General features: G+C 43.6%; 1 protein-coding gene and 1 long non-coding RNA gene across 2 annotated transcripts in view; one reads left to right on the top strand and one right to left on the bottom strand.

Moving 5' to 3' along the window:
* TMEM64 (transmembrane protein 64) overlaps window positions 1–10,020 on the bottom strand; it is a 30,170-nt gene extending 20,150 nt beyond the window's left edge. The window contains exons 1-2 of the mRNA XM_078772621.1: window positions 9,978–10,020; window positions 8,436–9,088 (exon numbers count right to left, since the gene is read on the bottom strand). Coding sequence (XP_078628747.1) covers window positions 8,436–9,088; window positions 9,978–10,020 — 696 coding nt within the window. The remainder of the gene's footprint in view (window positions 1–8,435; window positions 9,089–9,977) is intronic.
* A 692-nt stretch (window positions 10,021–10,712) lies between these two features.
* LOC137421443 (uncharacterized) lies at window positions 10,713–18,351 on the top strand. The gene is made up of 3 exons (XR_010983332.2): window positions 10,713–11,103; window positions 14,855–15,001; window positions 17,679–18,351. It is a non-coding gene; the product is annotated as an uncharacterized LOC137421443 (long non-coding RNA).
* The last annotated feature ends 1,690 nt before the right edge of the window (window positions 18,352–20,041 follow it).

Genomic DNA, 20,041 nt, shown 5'->3' with positions numbered 1-20,041 from the left:
GGACGAAATTTGGAGAAAAGGTTGGGTATGTGACACGGACAAAATTGGATTTTGGTGAAGATCGGGATCAGAATTTTTCCAAGTGATTGTTCACCATTGAGCGATGGGGCTAAAAGGATATATAACATGACATTTCAAAATGTTGTGGACAGATTATGACTAAACTAGGTGAATGAGCAGATTCGATTTTGGTTCAGGTCCGAATCCAGATCCGGCCTACCGGTGGATACAAAACGTAAACTGTTCAGCCTGACGGAGGTTTGTGCTCCGAGTGCTGTTCTAGTTGGTGTTATTATAAGCAACCTTGGAAAAACGCCACAATTAGCTATCTTAACGCGGATATACACCTTAACATAGATTTCACCAAAGGCGGAATACCCTCTTGAGGGGGGTGGGGGGGGGGGGGGCAAATGAAGTCGCTTCAACCTCCATTGTGAGACCCTTAGTCTTGTCAAGTTGGGTTGAGATTGGCAAAGTAACGATCGAATGTATCACGTGTTACGGATTCGTCACTTCCGTTGTTGTGGTTTTCATCCACTTGAAATATTTCTGATTCTATGTACTATTATTGTCTTCCAAAGGTTTATTGTTTATGAACTGTTTTCAAAAGGTAAAAAGAATTAATGTTTTAAATTAAACCGGAACCGGACGACAACAAGGAGGGAGAAGAAGAAGAAGAGGAAGGCGTGGCGAGAAAAGTCGGACAAGACGCGTGTCTTGAAGCTCCCTAGCGAGCGTGATCGAACGAAAGTCGCGAGTGAACTTTGAGTTTCCTTGAAAGGAATTTCCTGCGATAGGTGTTATCGCTGGAGGATTGAGAAACCTGCGTAGTCAGGTATAGGCGTTGAGGTTCCGAAGAATCCTCGCCAGGTCGCTTCGACTCAAGTAAGAGCCGTCGGCCATTTTGAACCTCGCGCTTCGTTCACTGAAAAAGGTTTTGCTACGCGTCAGCTTTTCTCACCATCCTGTCGTCTCCCGGGGATGTGTGTGTGCAAAAGCGGCATTTGAAGATTACGTGGTGGTTCGCTGATTGAACGGTGAACGTGCACGTCTGGATCGCGTCTTTGGGATTTCCCTTTCCGACGCCAGTTTGCTTTTTGTTTGGACCAGGTGATGGTCCACGCTTTACCTACGCCTCATCACTACTCGCAGGAGGGGATCACCTTTGAGTTACAGAGACATTGAGGAGTGTTCTTTTTCATTCACTGAGAGCGCAGTGAGTTATCGTACTTTAGCTGATGGTACCATCTTAAGATGTATTGAGTACAATTTTGATTTCTATTGGTTGTACCGTTATTCTTGTGTGATTTTTAATACACCATTTGTTCGTTTATAATCATTGGTGTGGTTTCACTATTGATTACTGACACAGAATAACATATTTTTCTGCCGTGGCTCCTCTCGGGGTTCGGAGGTTTACCGAGACCAGGAGGTCGGGGAGGAACACGTAACAGAAATTGGGGGCTCGTCTGGGATAAAAAAATTCCCTAATAACATCCGTTCGGGTTTGACCCAGATTGAAATTGGGGGTTCGTACTGTGGAGAAATTGGGGGCTCGGCTTTGCCGATTAAATTCCCTAAATCTCGTACTGTGGATTAAATTCCCTAAATTTCGTCCGGGAAAGAATTCCCTAACATTCCCAAATTTGAAACTTTTTCCAACATTCCCAAATTTTTCCAAAAATTTTTTTTTTTTTCTTGTGTGAAGGTTAGCAGGTGTTAACTGATAGTCACCATGGTGTTTGACGCCGAAAAGTTTGCAGCGTCCCCTAGTGAGGCACAGTTCCGAGCGTCAAAAAAATTGGAACTCTTGATATTGGCCAAACATTTTAGCTTGGAGGTCCAAACTAGTATGAAGAAGGCAGAGATGCAGACAGTGGTGATAGAATCTCTGGTGGGATTAGGAACATGGAAAGAGGTAGCCTTGGATTGGTTACCCGAGGAACAAGAAAATGTGGAGCTCCGGAAACTGCAGATGCAATTGCAGAGCCAGGAAAGGTTAGAAGAGAAAAAAGCAGAGGAAAGGAGAGTTGAAAGAGAACTCGAGGAAAGAAGAGCCGTACAGGAAAGAGAACTCGAGGAAAGAAGAGCAGCACAGGAAAGAGAACTCGAAGAAAGAAGAGAACAGGAAAGAACAGAGGAAAGGAGAGCTGCAAGGGGAGAGAGGGGTTAAGGGAACGTGAAATGGCGCTTCAGCAGGAAATTAAAGTCAAGGAGCTGGATTTAATGAAAGAACGGGGAGAGGTACCATCCATGCCGGCTGGTTCGACTAGTCAGAACACCTGGGATGTTGGTAGACATGTGGGGCTGGTTCCACTCTTCAATGAAAAGGAGGTAGCCAAGTTTTTTTGCACTTTGAGAAAGTGGCTCGAATGCTAAAATGGCCTGAGGAGTCCTGGACCATGTTAGTGCAAAATGTTCTGGTGGGTAAAGCTCAAGATATTTATTCGGCTTTGCCGATTGACCAATGTGCAGATTATGAGATAGTGAAGAAAACCATTCTCAAAGCCTATGTGAAGCTTACCGGCAAAAATTCCGGTATGCCAGGAAGAGGGAGAGTGAGACCCATGTGGAGTTTGCCAGAATGAAAGAAACCATGTTTGATCGGTGGTGTGATTCAAAAGGGGTTGGGAAAGACTTCGAACTATTGCGACAATTGATCCTGGTGGAGGAATTCCAACAGTGTGTCCACGAGGACATTAAAGTACATCTGGAGGAAAGGAAAGTACCAAAGTTGTATGAGGCAGCAACCATGGCAGATGACACACAGGATGAGGTTCCATAAACCTAACTTCCCGCCTAGAGTTTGCCCGGAGAGTTACGATACATCCGGTGCGGAGAACGTAGATTCATGGGGGCGGCCTAGAGATGACTATGAGGACAGATCTGATACCGCGACTCTTAGGGATCAGAGGTCTACAGTTCCAAGACGGACTTATCCTCCGGGGGGCTCGAGACAAACCACGAATTTCTCCTCCGGGCTGACTTGCGCGTTTTGCAAGAAACCTGGACACTTGATGTCCCGATGTTATGCTATGGAACGGCAAAATCAGGAGCAGAGTCAGACTAGTACAACTCCGAATGCAATGGCAAATGTGAGAAATCGCCCTCAAAGGGGTTACCAACCATTTATTTCAGAGGGGTTTGTGTCACTGGATGGAGACTCGCCTAACCAGAAACCGGTTAGGGTATTGAGGGACACAGGAGCACATCAATCTTTGATGCTTGTAGGCATTTTGCCATTGTCAGAGAAGACGGCAACTGGTGTTAGTGTTCGTTTACAGGGGGTTGGTGGCTGTGTTAAAGCTCCACTTCATGTCATCCATGTAGAGTCTGATTTGGTGTCAGGACCGGTCACCGTAGGTCTACAAGCCACTCTTCCTGTAGAGGGAGTATCTTTTGTTATCGGGAATGATTTGGCCGGTGGTCAAGTTTCTGGTAACCCGGTTTGTTAAAAAGCCGAGTATGGAAAGTAACACTACCCAAGTCAGGGATGGAGGCAATGTTGGCAAGCTCTTTGTAGGTGGACTGAACTTCAAAACAAGGAAAGATGTTCTGGCCTCTGTCTTCGGCAAATATGGCCCGCTTTTGGAAGTGCTGCTGATAAAAGACAGGGAGACACAAAAGTCAAGAGGGTTTGGCTTTGTCACGTTTGAAAACACAAAGGATGCCAGAGATGCAGAAAAGGATCTGAATAACAAGGAGTTGGAGGGTCAGACCATAACAGTAGTGAAGGAATTTCATAGGTGTCGAGGGGGCTACAGAGGAGGACAACGTGGAAGTCGTGGTTTTGGTGGTGGCCGCAGTCGATATTACTATGGAGGCTCCCAGAGTTACAGCAGATCCCGAAGGAATGATTATCAGAGTAGTGGCCGAGAAGGAGACCGCTATTCATGTGACTACAGTGACAAGTGGTCTAACCGTGATTATTATGAAAGTTCGGAAGAGTTGAAGCACTGAATGCTGCAGAGCAGCCGAGCCAAGATTCCTACACGGATTAACCGTGAACGCCACGTTCCTAAAGGCGTCCATGTAGTGAACTTTCCTACACGGATTAAACGTGAACTCCACGTTCCTAAAGGCGTCCATGTAGTGAATACTTCCAGGCCTCACCACCCAACCACCATGGAACCTGGCTCTCAGCTCGGCCTCCCGGAAAAAGTGCTGTAGATTTGCTTGACTTTGGATTTTTGATCACCACCCCTTAACCTTCATTCAAAAGAAACTAAAAGTAAAAAATCAGAGGGTGCTGAGATAGAGTTTGGCTTTGCAGGAGTCCAACTGGGAAATTGAACATGTAAAGGGCAGGGACAATGTCGTTGTTGACGCTTTGTCCAGAGTGAATTAACTTTGGAAATCTGTGGGTTGTTCGAAGTTTTGTTGCTTTATTTTTGGGGAATATTGAGTATTGTTGCCCACGGGAATTGATGATTTGGGTTGTGAGTTTACTTTTGTTTGTGTAAAGAGTTTGCCTGCAAAGAAAGTTTTCGCTGTGTTCAAACTTTCTTTCTTGAGGGGGGGGAAGTGTTACAGATTCGTCACTTCCATTGTTGTGGTTTTCATCCACTTGAAATATTTCTGATTCTATGTACTATTATTGTCTTCCAAAGGTTTATTGTTTATGAACCGTTTTCAAAAGGTAAAAAGAATTAATGTTTTAAATGAAACTGGAACCAGACGACAACGAGGAGGGAGAAGAAGAAGAGTAAGAGGAAGGCGTGGCGAGAAAGGTCGGACAAGACGCGTGTCTTGAAGCTCCGTAGCGAGCGTGATCGAACGAAAGTCGCGAGTGAACTTTGAGTTTCCTTGAAAGGAATTTCCTGTGATAGGTGTTATCGCTGGAGGATTGAGAAACCTGCGTAGTCAGGTATAGGCGTTGAGGTTCCGAAGAATCCTCGCCAGGTCGCTTCGAATCAAGTAAGAGCCGTCGGCCATTTTGAACCTCACGCTTCGTTCACCGAAAAAGGTTTTGCTACGCGTCAGCTTTTCTCACCATCCTGTCGTCTGCCGGGGATGTGTGTGCGCAAAAGCGGCATTTGAAGATTACGTGGCGGTTCGCTGATTGAACGGTGAACGTGCACGTCTGATTGAACGGTGAACGTGCACGTCCTTTGGGATTTCCCTTTCCGACGACAGTTTGCTTTTTGTTTGGACCACGTGACGGTCCACGCTTTACCTACGCCTCATCGCCTCATCACTACTCGCAGGAGGGGATCACCTTTGAGTTACAGAGACATTGAGGAGTGTTATTTTTCATTCACTGGGAGCACAGCGAGTTATCTTACTTTAGCTGATGGTACCATCTTAAGATGTATCGAGTGCACTTTTGATTGCTATTGGTTGTACCGTTATTCTTGTGTGATTTTTAATACAACATTTGTTCGTTTATAATCATTGGTGTGGTTTCACTGTTGATTACTGACCCAGAATAACATATTTTTCTGCCGTGGCTCCTCTCGGGGATCGAAGGTTTACCGAGACCAGGAGGTCGGGGAGGAACACGTAACACACGGTCAGACAGACACCAAGTTGTGCATTTCAGTACGTGGTACACTTCATCTTCACTACCTTGCCAAAACCTTTGGTCTTTGGTTTTTGGAGACCACTTGAATTATTTATTTATCTGTATACCTTTCACCATTATACTTACTACCTGGTGTAAAGCCAGCTTGAATTATTACTTGCGAAAATGGAAGATTTAAAAAGTATATTGGTTGGTCGTATGCGTTATTCTGTCTGTAGGTATGTCATTCGCCTACAGGTCACAATTTTAAACCGATATTCACGAGACTTTACAAAATGGAAGACTTGGTCATAAGCAAGAAGCCTATTGATTTGGAGGTCCGAGGCCAACAGTCAACAACTTTGTCAAATCTCTAAAATAATCAATTGTCATCTGATCGACTTTAAATTTAAAGAGGATTTGCACATCAGGTCTGTAAATTTACCCACCAATTATTTTTGAGATCAACATATAGTCTAGTAGGAAGACTAGGTCCCTCTGCACCCCCCGGAGATATACTTCTAATCAGTGTTTCTAGATTGGAAAAAATGTGTAGAAAATGACTAGCTATGGCCCCAAGCTGAAAAAATGTCCCACATACCATTTTTATGCAAATTACTGCTGCAAATTTTATGCAAAATTATGCAAATTTTATGCAAATTTTTGATGAGGAGTAGAGTTGAGGGGTCTTTGAGGGCTTCATCGAGGTGCTCTCGGTTGCAAGACTGGGTCATTCTGAGAAGCACAGCAGGGTCAGAGATCATGATGTTCTCCTCCTCAGTGAATCTCTCCATCAACAGCCTCTCCATTGCCTCACACACTGTTTTGAGGCAAAAGAGGGACTTTGCGTAGGCCTTTCCACTGAGAACACCTTTGAGAGATCCACTTGTTACTAGTTGTGCCTCAAAGAGAATCTCTGCATATCCAGAACCACGCATCTTGTGTCCAGTGAGCATCCCGATGTAGTTCATGGATGTGTGGAAGGGTCCAATCGTTACTACATGACTAGCAAATTCATTTGGCCAGCGCCAGATGATGGGAAGGGCTTTCATGCAGACACCCAGATCAAATGTATTCAGGACCCATCTCTGACCCACCTCAGCAGTTGCTGCCTCGGAACGCTTCAGTAGCTCACGAACAACTGCGTTGTCTGTGATCGGTTGGTGGATAGGCGTGCAGTAGTCGACTGTTGATTTGCTGGGTGGGGGAGAACCAGTTGCAGAGGTGAAACCCCCTAGCCCAGGCACAGGCTGCAGGCCATTGCCATGCCATGCAGGCACCAGGCACAGACCGATCACAGACAACGCAGTTGTTCGTGAGCTACTGAAGCGTTCCGAGGCAGCAACTGCTGAGGTGGGTCAGAGATGGGTCCTGAATACATTTGATCTGGGTGTCTGCATGAAAGCCCTTCCCATCATCTGGCGCTGGCCAAATGAATTTGCTAGTCATGTAGTAACGATTGGACCCTTCCACACATCCATGAACTACATCGGGATGCTCACTGGACACAAGATGCGTGGTTCTGGATATGCAGAGATTCTCTTTGAGGCACAACTAGTAACAAGTGGATCTCTCAAAGGTGTTCTCAGTGGAAAGGCCTACGCAAAGTCCCTCTTTTGCCTCAAAACAGTGTGTGAGGCAATGGAGAGGCTGTTGATGGAGAGATTCACTGAGGAGGAGAACATCATGATCTCTGACCCTGCTGTGCTTCTCAGAATGACCCAGTCTTGCAACCGAGAGCACCTCGATGAAGCCCTCAAAGACCCCTCAACTCTACTCCTCATCAAAAATTTGCATAAAATTTGCATAATTTTGCATAAAATTTGCAGCAGTAATTTGCATAAAAATGGTATGTGGGACATTTTTTCAGCTTGGGGCCATAGCTAGTCATTTTCTACACATTTTTTCCAATCTAGAAACACTGATTAGAAGTATATCTCCGGGGGGTGCAGAGGGACCTAGTCTTCCTACTAGACTAATAGGCCAAAGGTAAATTTGTTTTAGGGATTTTGCAGGTATCGTGCTATGCATGACATATTCCTCATTTGTTACTTGGGGGAAAAAAAAAAAATTGCCAAGTATGATCACTCCGGTTAGTGTGTGTGCGTTTGTTTGTGCGTTCGTGTTTTGCTTGTGCGTTCGTGTTTTGTTTGTGCGTTTGTGTGTGTTTGTCAATCCACTCACTTATACTTGCGTACAGGTCACAATTTTAAACCGATCTTCACGAAACTTCACCAAATGGTACAGATCGTGGTCCAACAAAATGCTATATATTTTTGAGGTCAAAAGATCAACCACTTTTTCAAATTTCTTAAATCCTCAATTTTCATCCGATCGACTTGAAATTTGAATAGGATTTTCATATCAGCCAACTGAATTCAACCACCAATTTTTGAGATCAACATAGGCAAAAAGGTCAACATAGGCCAAAAGGTCACATAAGGTCAACCACTATTCTCAAATTTCTAAAATCCTCAATTTTCATCCGATTGACGAAATCTGAATAGGATTTGCATATCAGCAAACTGAAACCACTAACTATTTTTGAGATCAGCATAGGCCAAAAGGATAACATAAACCGAATTTCTAAAATTGTAAATTTTCATCTGATTAACTTAAAATTTGAAGAAGATTTGCATATCAGACACTGACTTCAACCACTAATTATTTTGAGGTCAAACGGATGTTCTACTGAGTGCCAATTCTACTTTGTTCTGTTTTTCCAAGTGTCGTTCCACGAGTGATTTTTCCATTTGTTTGTTTGTGCGTTTGCACTTCATCATCACCACCACGTACATATTTAATTATTTAGGGGTCATTCCGACAGAACACTTTTCCAAATGTGCAGATGTACAAATCTACCAATTTTTTTTGAAACAAAAGGGTCGTGGAGGATTGGTGGAGCCACCACGGCCCACGGGTGACCTCTTACCGAAAACATCGCGTTTTGGAGACCAAAGGGTATGGGAGTGAGTCGAGCCAAAGCGATCACTTTGAGTCCAGAGCCAGTTTCGAGGAGTCGAACCACAGCACCTAAGGTCTTGCTGCGCCGTGCGAGGACGGCCACCACCCCAGGAACCCACCATCGGCATCCGAAGTGAGCGACCAAAGTCCCCACGAGTACCCCGGCCACCACGATCGCCAGGCCGTGCAGGAACCCGTACAAATAACCCGCGGCCAAGTTGAGCGCGATGTAGCCCCAGCCCCACGGGAAGGACACCGCGACGAAGGCGACCGCGAATAGCAAGGTGCTCTCCAGCACGTCGAGACCCTCCAACCACAGCAGGAGATCCTTGAGGTGCCGCCTCAGCGTCAGCAGCACGACGAAGCACAACACGACGAGGAGCGCGGCCCCGAGAGACGCCGCTCCGCACCAGCTCGCGTTGACGCTGCACCGTGCCCTCGAGGTTCCCTCTCCGCCATCACGCCGCCTCCTGCTCGGGCCCGACGTCGTGAGACCCAACGGCACGGGGACGTCCAGGGGGATCACGTGTTGGTCTCGCGGGCCCGTGACCACTCGACGCTCGACTAGCGGAGCGTGCCGCTCGAACCGATCCGTTGCTGGGAAACGGGATTGACTCGACGCTCAGCTGCCGGAACTTGGGGACAGGACGGGACGGGCCGACTGGGCTCGCCGATAAACCGAAGGGGAAATGATGCAAAACTCCGAATGTTCGCTCCAGCTGTTCGAGGATTTATCTGCGCATCAAGAGCGAGTACCCTCGGGAAGTTATAGTCGCTTTTGGTGCGTTATTATCACTGATCGCTACATGGATCACTGATACTTACAACACTACCTCTACACTAAACACTGATCAATACACGATCACTGATCTACACAAGAATCGCTTGTATACAATTACAATGAGTGACGACGTGTCGTGATCTTTACAAAACAAAATCACTGATACTTACAACACCAGCTATATACTAAACACTGATCAATACATGATCACTGATCTACACAAGAATCGCGTGTATACAATGAGTGTCGACGTATCGTGATCTTTACAAAACAAAATCACTGATACTTACAACACTACCTATACACTAAACACTGATCAATACACGATCACTGATCTACACAATCACGTGTGCATGCAATGAGTGTTGACGAATCGTGATCTTTACAAAACAAAATCACTGATGTTTACAACACTATCTATATACTACACACAGATCAATACACGATCACTGATCTACACAACAATCACGTGTGTATACAATGAGTGTCGACGTGTCGTGATCTTTACAAAACAAAATCACTGATACTTACAACACCAGCTATATACTAAACACTGATCAATACATGATCACTGATCTACACAACAATCACTGCACGTATCACGTGTATTCAATGAGATCTTTACAAAAAGTCATTGATATTTACAATACTGAACTATGTAATACAATTATAATTCTGATCAACCATACTCCATTGCAGAGCGTTGGTGCTGTCAAAGCAATTTCTTGCCTCTTGGTAATGGTTGTATACTTCTACTGGGTGGTTTTGCCATTGCCTCAACCTTCAGCAGCAGCAACTATAAATGCCTGTGGTAGTGCAGTTTCCGTTGGTATTTATGATTTATTTATTCGTCTTTTTGCCACAAGTTGCCGCTTTTTGAAAAAAAAAATCATCTTGGAACAGCCATTATGCGACGACAAATAACGACAACAATACCCACAACCTCAATTGTAACAACAACAACAAATGTTATGTTTCTCTTCAAAAGGAATTCTTCTCCATGTATATTTTTTTATGTGTGCCTCGATGTAATTGCCTATGACGCGAGGGTATTAAAACAACAACAACGAGTATGACGCAGCTACTCTAGCAGGAGTATGACACGAGGATATTAAAATATGACGCGAGATATTAAAACAACAACAACAAATGTTATGTTTCACTTCAAAAGGAACTCTTCTCTTCATGTATATTTTTTTATGTGTGCCTCGATGTAATTTCCTATGACGCGAGGATATTAAAACAACAACAACAAATGTTATGTTTCTCTTCAAAAGGAATTCTCCATGTATATATTTTATGTGTTCCTCGATATAATTGCCTATGACGCGAGGGTATTAAAACAACAACAACAAATTTTATGTTTTTCCTCAAAAGCAACTCTTCTCCATGTATATTTTTTATGTGTGGCTCGATGTAATCCCCTTTGACGCGAGGATATTAAAACAGCAACAATCATTTTTTAAATAAATAATTTTGTGTTCACGGTGAAGGGATCTGAGCACGAGCGGGGTGTGTTCATTTACCAAGTTTCTTGTACAGCGCTCGCTAAGTGGTTTAAGCGTTCAAGCAAGCAGTCCATTCAAAACCGTTGTTAAGGAACGGCTAGCTTGGCAAGCGCCAGCAGGCTGCTTGGTAACTGAACACCCTTGGGACTCGGTTTCTTCTCTCTGCTCAGTATAATTATAATGACGTCATGGCGGTAGATCGAGCAGCTACCCTAGCAGGAGTATCAGGGCTGCTTGCCTCACTCGCCTCTGTTTTAGGAAAGCTTGCCACCACCACAGGGGCGACCCCGGATCTCTGCCACGCTGTGGTGTCTCTCGACCCCGGGGAGAATAGATTTTGTGAAACGGTCAGGAAACTCCTTTGTTGGTTTGTTTGCATTTTGATTGTTTTTGCGGATCTGGAGACAAAATGACTGGGTGTTGTAATGGTTCAGACATCCGGTCTTGAGCCTGGGAAGGCAATGGCAAACCACCCAGTATAACCCCTGCTAATAAACTGCCTATACAACACCAATGCTCTGTAAATAGTGCTACAGTACTGTACTTCAAAAAAAATGTAATGTAAGGGGTTATACTTTAATATTGTAATGTATTTAAAAATTGTATTTTTCAACCAAAAAAGTAACTATATCTACTGTGCTTATCTACCATATAAAACACAATGTCAGTTAGTGTTTGTACAGATGTCAGTCCCCCTTAAGGGTTAGTAGGGTTAAGGGTTAGTGTTACGGATTCGTCACTTCCGTCGTTGTAAGCATTTTTGGCTCCATGTACTATTATTGTTATCGTTTAAGTGAAATGGAGATAACTGTTTGCAAAAGGTGAAAAAATAGTGTTTTAAAAGAAACCGGAAACCGGATCGGGTGAACACCGGAAGAAGAAGAGGAGGAAGGAAGAAAGCGGAGCAAGTGAGGTCGGGAAGGAAAAGCTGAGCTGCTTTGAGGTCTCGAGGAGACGCTGGCGAACGGGGGTCACGAGCGAACTTTGGTTGTCCCGGGAAAGGGATTCCTGTGACAGAGTCATGATCGCTGTGACAGATAAACCTGCGTGACGGGTTTTGCGGTTGATTCCGGAGAGAATCGTTGTTGGAGAACAGGTACGCCTCCATTACGGGCCCGCCCGCCATTTCGCCTCGCTCCCGCCATTTCACATCGCTCCAGCCTTTTCACCTCGCTCCAGCCATTTCACCGCACCCAGCCGTTAGCCTGGTTTGCGTGTGTAATGTGGATTTTGATTGGGAATTTGTGGTTCTCCGTTTGGGAGCCGTTGAACGTTCATACCCGAAGGTGTGATTTCCCAGTCGCCTTGTGGGTGCACCTTTGCGCCTCTTTGGCAGCGTTGACTGTCAGTCGACCTGGATTCTGGTCTCGACACGACTTTTTTCTTGCGACCACCGGAGCGTGGATCGACTTTGGCTTGGTGTCGGGACAAAGACGTTGGGAAATGTTCCCAAAGCGGAGCAAGTGAGGTGACATTAATACAATACTTGTTTTTTGGTAACAATTGGTTAGTGTGGTTTCACCATTGGTCATTGACACACATAATAACACATCTTTCTGCCGTGACTCCTTTCGGGGCTCGGAGGTACACCGTGACCGGGGTTTGGGGAGGAGCACGTAACAGTTAGTTAAAGGTTAAGCGTTATAAGGGTAGGTTTTAAAGGCCATTCTTGTAACACAAATGTGTGTTCACTACGTTCTAGTTTTGAGGATAAAACAAACTCGAACAAGTACAGATACATTCAAAGTACACCGCCCCCATGCCAAATAATTAAATACCCTACAGCTCATAGAGCTCATAGAGACTGCATTGGGAGGGAGAGGTTTACACTAATTGATTGATTAATTGTATAATTAAAATCAATAAAAGATTATCACAAAATATTTTCTTAATCAATTGGCTAATAGCATAACTAAACCACCAGTTCTTCATCCAAAGATGTATCTTTTAAAAATTTAATTAAAGAAGTCATTAATAAAAAATAAAATAATTAATTGATTAATCAATAAATAATTAATCGATTAAGTGATTAATCAATAAATCAAAAATATTCTTGATAGCCACATCACTTGGTCACTGTCATGTCCAAATATTAGCTTCCTCGCTCAAAAGGTGTCTGAGATATTGGCCAAATGAGAAAGAAAATAAATAAATAATTAATAATGAAAATAAATAAATAATAATCATTTAAAAATTCAATTATTAATCAATTCGGTCAGAGAACACATAAACCACCACCATTTCATCAGAATGTGTAACTTTAAAAAAAAAAAAATTGTCATTAATCGAATAATTAAATAATTAATCGATTAATTGATTAATTAATAAATCAAAAATAGCCTTTGCAGCCAAATCACCTGGTCATTGGCATGTCCAAATATCAGCTTCCTAACTCAAAAGGTGCCTGAGTTAATGGTCAGAAGAGAAAGGAAATTTGATTAATTAAATAAGTACTTAATTAATCGCTAATAATTAAATAACGCATCAATTAATTGATTAATCAAAAAACCCAAAATACGGTTTTTGTCAAAGGACTTGCTCACTATTGTGCCGAAATTTCAGCTTCCTAACTCAAAGGATGGCTGAGATATCGCCCGGACAAACAAACAAGAAAGCAAGAAAGCAAGAAACCAGAGTGAAAACTGAGTACTCCCTTTCAGCGTGCGTCATTGCCGAGCCCCTTCGGTGCCCGGCAATGACGTTATGCATCGCCTGGAGATGGCATAGGAAAGGTGCGGTGTACAACAACATTTTCCATAAAAGAATAATTCTGTCTCTTTAATTGGAAATGTAGACGGTTACTTGCAAACTGAGCCTCAAGGGCAGTGTACAGAAGCGTTTTTTGTTTTTTAAAATAGTAAATAAAAGGTGCAGGGAGGTGAAATTCGCTGCACGTGATGTGCAACATGCGCAGAGTAAAATGAGTGTTTATTTACATCAGTAAGATGTCAAATGAAGATATAAGCACACGGATACTAGGCCGAGGCTTCAGGCTTTGGCACGCTCACGAGGCTGCACCATCGAATAAACTGTTCCAACCAGTCATATTTGACGGCCTTTTTACTAGGCCAGTAATAAACAATAATGAATACCTCCACCAAGCTAATCAATTTATGTTTTATATCCACTGATAAGGCGGATCTGCATTCGGACCTGAACCAAAATCTAATGCATACATTGTTGTCACACACCCAACGTGTCCACCCAATTTTTTCCAAGTCTGCCCACAAAGAGACAAACAGGTGAAAACATAACCTCCATCCACCTGCGGTGGATGCAGATCCGGTCTCTGACGACGTTTCACCCGCTTCAGGCCAATGGACCCCGAGCCTCTGCATGTGTCCTCTTTTATTCCCGAGGAGACCATTCTTTCAACGAGCAACTTAGAATGTAAACAATAGCATTATTCCATAACTTTTGACATTTTTTACGTAAAAAATTACTATCACCTGTAAACTGTTAAATACAGAACTCATTATTTCACTCGTTCTTGATTTACTTGATGTCTCTAGCAGCTGGCAGGATGCAAGAACAATGCACTTCATCAAATATATAATTAAAGCATATATTTATTATGTCTGCACATAGATTCTGCTTGTGCACATATGTCTGCACATGCACACCGAGATTCTGCTTGCAGTCGATGGGGGAATAGAATCACCCCAGTACCTGCTTGCAGTCTGCAAGCATACCCCACATTTATATTGTGATGGCCGCATGGGCAGATAATTCTGAATCCGGCGCATCTAAAGAAAGATCATGGACGCGTCGACAACTTTTTTTTTCAACACAACACTTTTGTCTTTGCAATTTTTTGTCGTATGCTTCACTCCGCTGGGAAGTTGTTGTTTTTTTATGCTTGAGACTCTTATGTGGTCTCATTTCAGATCTTTAACTTAATCAATGACCTACCTTTGTTCATAAAGATGGCAACAATTGTTATCAGAACTCCAAATATCACGGCACATGGCATTATCCACTGATATTGTAGTGACATCAACACGACAATAACCTTTCTAATAGGGACATATAGTTGAGTATAAAAATAATTCCACTCCAATTCATAACAAAATTGCAAAATGTTTTTTTCTTTTCTAGGTAAACATTTCCTGCCGAATTTTGCTGTTTGCTTGTATGCTGGGCACAAATGCGATTATGTGCACCCTATTCGCAAAAGCCCTACACTACTCTTCCAACACTCTGCGGCCCACACTTACCAGCACTGCAATAAACTTCACATGCTCAGTAAGGGTTTGAGATTTGGTCATTGGCCGAACGAGAATGTTTGATTTTGAGAATTGGTCAAATTAAACGTTTGTGAATTTGTTGAAGGCTTGTGAATTGGTCAAACCAGATTGCGGTGGCTTTAATGGTTCGAGTGTTCGCTCTGAGTCTGGGAAGTCGGTGGTTTCAAACTCTGGCCGAGTCATACCAAAGACTTGGAGTACTTGCTGCTTCTTTGTTAAGCCCCTGTCACACCTTGACGATTTAACCAGCGTATGCCGACGTATCAAAATTGAGTGCTGGTGTGAGTCATACGCTGGCATACGTCGACAAATTTTGTGCATGCACGAAATTTGTCGACGAGCTCGGCGTACTACGACGTATGCCAGCGTGCTTCAGCGTGCTCTTAACGTAGCCATATTTTTCATACGTCGGCATACGCTGGCTAAAACGTCAAGGTGTGACAGCGGCTTTCGGCGCTCAACATTTAAAAAGAAAAGAGCAATGACGAGCAATCATAAGTTGGCAATCATAGCGCAGCCTTTTAATGGGCCAAATGGCCTCCTCCTGTGTTGAAGTTCCTTGCAAGAGAACATTTATTATTGTTAAATTGTTTGCTATTGTGAGTCTTTTCCCAGCACGGGAGTCTCAAAATGACGTACGAATGCCAACAAGGCCTTTTGCGCATGCGCTGTGTGTGTTTACACTGACTCGGTTAGGCTCACGGGGCTCATTAAACTGCCGTTATTAGCGTGAAATCTGTGATTCAAATAGTCTTAATTTTCAGCATTTGGAGGAAAGAATGGTATTAATGACAGTCGGCATCCTTTACCACTTCTGTAACAAAATTGAGCATCAAAGCAAGGCACATCAGAGTTATAGATGGTGAGTGAAGAGAGCAAAGAAAAGTTGAGTTTAAGGGAGAAGGGTGGGGGTTGAAGTGGATAAGCTATTAAACATTCACACATACGTGATGGTGTTAAAGGCTGTGAATGATGGAGAACTGAATTTGGAAAGTTTAAAATGTTTACTGTCTTCCCTCAGAAGGAGCTTAACAGCCAGCTAACCCTGAGCCCTTAACTTCGTGACTTGAGACTCACAACGCCTGGACGTTAGAATTGAACACTTGTTTATAAAACAACTATTAAGAGCCCTCACTGATCAGGGGAAAAAACTGTGGTTGGCTACATGTACTGTGGCTGGCTGGCAAAAAAACAAGTAAATTAGAGAGCTTGAAAAATGGCTGCAGCTTCCGTCCACCAAGGCACTGCTTCTGTGCTCCATGGCATGGCTTCTGTCCACCAGGGCGTGGCTTCTGTCCACCAGGGCGCGGCTTCCTTCCACCAGGGCACGGCTTCCTTCCACCAGGGCATGGCTTCCGTCCACCATGGCACGGCTTCCGTCCACCTTCCGTACTCTCGGGCGTGGCTTCTGTACTCTCGGGCGTGACTTCCGCACTGTAGGGCGTGACTTCCGTACTCTAGGGTGTGACTTCCGTACTCTAGGGTGTGGCTTCCGTACTCTAGGGTGTGGCTTCTGTACTCTAGGGTGTGGCTTCCGGACTCTAGGGTGTGCCTTCCGTACTCTAGGGTGTGACTTGCGTACTCTAGGGTGTGACTTGCGTACTCTAGCGTGTGACCTCCGTACTCTAGGGTGTGACTTCCGTACTCCAGGGTGTGACTTCCGTACTCCAGGGTGTGACTTCCGTACTCTAGGGTGTGACTTCCGTACTCTAGGGTGTGACTTCCATACTCTGGGGTGTGACTTCCGTACTCTGGGGGGTGACTTCCGTACTCTGGGGTGTGACTTCCGTACTCTGGGGTGTGACTTCCGTACTCTGGGGGGTGACTTCCGTACTCTGGGGGGTGACTTCCGTACTCTGGGGGGTGACTTCCATACTCTGGGGGGTGACCTCCGTACTCTGGGGGGTGACTTCCGTACTCTATGGTGTGGCTTCCATCCTCCAGGGTGTGGCTTCACTGATGGTAAACCAAGCTTGCCTCTATAACCAGAGTGCAATTTTAGAACAATAATATTCATTCAGTCTGGTGCATTTGTTTACAACGGTAACAGTACAGGAAGAGATGGAAAGATAGGGTAGAAGGAATCGATGGAAAGGGAAAAATGCAAGGGGAGGAAAGGCATAATGGGAAGCGGGGGGCAGGGGGGGGGGGGGAAATAACATAAATAAAGCAGTCGTTGAGCCGCCATGGTTGCAATCAGGCCCAAAGTGAAGCCCACTTTACCTTGATGCCACAATTATAAAAACGAAACAAAAAATAAACAGCATAAGTGTAAACAAACAATTGAAGACAAACCAAGAACATGCAGACGACTATGATCCAGAACATGATATTTTTAAATTTTGCTTGCTCTTGGGTGGGGGTGAAAAGGGTGGGCGTGGATAGAGAGGGCAAGAGCAGGAGAGGAAGAAAGAGAGGTCTTGCTCTTCCATGAGCCTTGATCTTGTAAAGAAAGAAGGTTCAGGCCTAGTGTATACAGAATCATTGGTACATTTCCACACTTTTATGCCTATCTTCATTTTTATCCCAGGTTGATTAGAGTCATAAGTATATAATGTGCATATACCAGATAATCAATGAACTCTGTTTTTTAACTGTGCTTATCTGCAGTATTTCATATTATATTTTTCTTATTGTTAGATTGGCCGTTTAACTGGCTTTGCATGTGTTGACAGGCGGTGTTAGGACGCTTGGTGTTCGGGGAGGTGCTGAGTTTCATGTGGTGGATCGGCACAGCATTTGTTCTGATGGGCCTGGCATTAGTCCATCGTGCTAGTTTAGGTAACGCAACAGATATGGAGAAGAGGAAAGTTATGTAGGCCCCCGATTCGATGTATTTTGAGTTTGGAGAAAATCCTTGCCGAGCGGAATTCCCTGTCCCTCTCCTCGTAAACCCCAAAATGATCACGGTGATGGTGGTGGACATTGTTTACAATCAAATGATATAATTGACAGGTTGTAGTTACTGAGTTCTGTTGGCATGTCCGACGTGTGTATTACATCACATATTGCAGGGATCAGAAAGTAATAATAATCCCCCAGCACAGCTTGATCTTCATCTCCATTTACTCCATCACCGTAATAATTTACAGGTAAACAAATGTCGTTTTGATTTGTGTTCATTTTGGTGTTCCTTTGTCGTCTTGGGCTGCTGCAAGTTCTGACTCAAATTGCACTCGTTTGAATGAACGTGCTCTTTTCTCCACCACCTTTGAACTTCGACAACTGACTGCCATACCTCGTACCTTGAGGAAATTTGTGTCCGTTCTCGTAACCTCAAACGTTCACCTATGATTGTTCACCTGCAAATAAAAAACGGTGTTGCTAAAGAATAAAATATTATGTGGAGCAATGGTAAAGAATAATCATTAGATTGAGTGAAAACCTTATTGCTGCTTTACTTAAGGAGCAATGACAGGTGTATCTGGAGGATATGATTCCATTCAATGTTTATTCTTGTAACAAATATTGCACATTTTGTATACCGTATTTTCTGGTGTGTTAACCACGCTTTTTTATCGGCAAAAAAGTTAAAATTTGGGGGTGCGGTTAATACACAATTATAGAAAGAAAAAAAACAGTCTTAAAAACAATCAATGCTGAATTTCCATGATATTCCAATTGTCCTACACATACCACTAGATCTATATTTTATATACCGGGGAACGTTTAGACTTTAGAGCTTTCATAATTATGTAAAACTATGGAAGTACAAGCGATCTCGGCTGCACATTTTTGCACGGTAACCCCGACGTGTGATCACATTCCTGGCAATTCTGATTGATTGACAAACAGGAGTGAAGAATGATTGACGTGAATACCTACCTGAATGGGAATACCCAAATTAAGTGGACTTGGGAGCAAGTATGTCGATACCTCTTGTTACTTCGTCCTGTACAAAGTTAATGTGCAAACGTATTTCGATCTAGATCAGAAAATAAAATGATCAAAAAATATTTATTTATTTATTTAGGATGAAAAACAGGGGTGCGGTTAATACACGGTTGCGGTTAATACATCGGAAAATACGGTAATAAATTCACTTTTTCTGCTATGTCTTTATCGAGATAGAATTTGCCAAAAACGAGAGCCCTGACATTGAAAGGGGACTAATTGTTGGTGCTCACACTGTGTGTTATGTGACCGAAACCTCAAAACCTCTTAACGTATCGAAAGGAACAATCTCCAAAGTAATAACCGTTTGGGAAAGGAAGAAAAACATCCACCAGGAATTCTAACGGTGGATGGGAGTGTAAGCTGGATAATCAGGACAGACGTGTGTTGTCAAGAATTGTGACTAAAACCTCAGGTAATAGTTGCAGAACTGAATACACACCGAAACCGATCAATTTCTATCAAATCGTCGTGAGTTGGACAAATTGGAGATTCAGGGCAGAGCTGCCATATACGAACCCTTGATTACAAAAATGTGTGTTATCCTGCAAATAGGTGGTGCATGGAACGCAACAAGTGGACTTCAGAGAAGTGGAGAAAACTAATATGGTCAGATGAGTCTTCCTTCATCCAATTTCCAATAAACGATAGAATCTACGTTTGGAGCCAGCACAAGGATGGCTGCAATGGTGATTGCCTTCGACCAACAGCAAGTATGGAGGAGGCTCTGTAATTATATGGGCAGCAATCTCTTGGAAATTTTTCGGCCCATCTCAGATAATCCCCAATCCAAAATCATGATCTTTTCTACCCATGTTAATCCCAACACAAATCCCTCCTCCTTCCAAATTTTCAGTTTTCCCTCCTGAAGGTTTCCTTCTATGTCCATCTTCTCCACCCTATGCATCGTTTCCTGCCCCCCATTCCTACCCACACCCAATTTTGTCCAAGACCTTCAACTCTGCTGTTGGTGTTTCCTCCCTCTCTCTGTTGTTCCTTTTGTCTTGTGTCCTGCCTGATCCGTTCAGTGTACTCGTACTAACTCTTACATGAGCCTCAACTGTGTATAAAAAGAGCACCCGCAGTCTTGAGAAAAAGGGCTTGGGAAGGGTCTTTTGAACTCTTGTTACTGTATTTAAATATA

This window comes from Myxine glutinosa, chromosome 2 (assembly GCF_964187855.1).
Source record: "Myxine glutinosa chromosome 2, kmMyxGlut1.1, whole genome shotgun sequence".
Classification (NCBI taxonomy): Eukaryota; Metazoa; Chordata; class Myxini; order Myxiniformes; family Myxinidae; genus Myxine; species Myxine glutinosa.
Note: the sequence above shows the minus strand (reverse complement) of the source record. Positions and strands in the feature narration are given on the sequence as shown.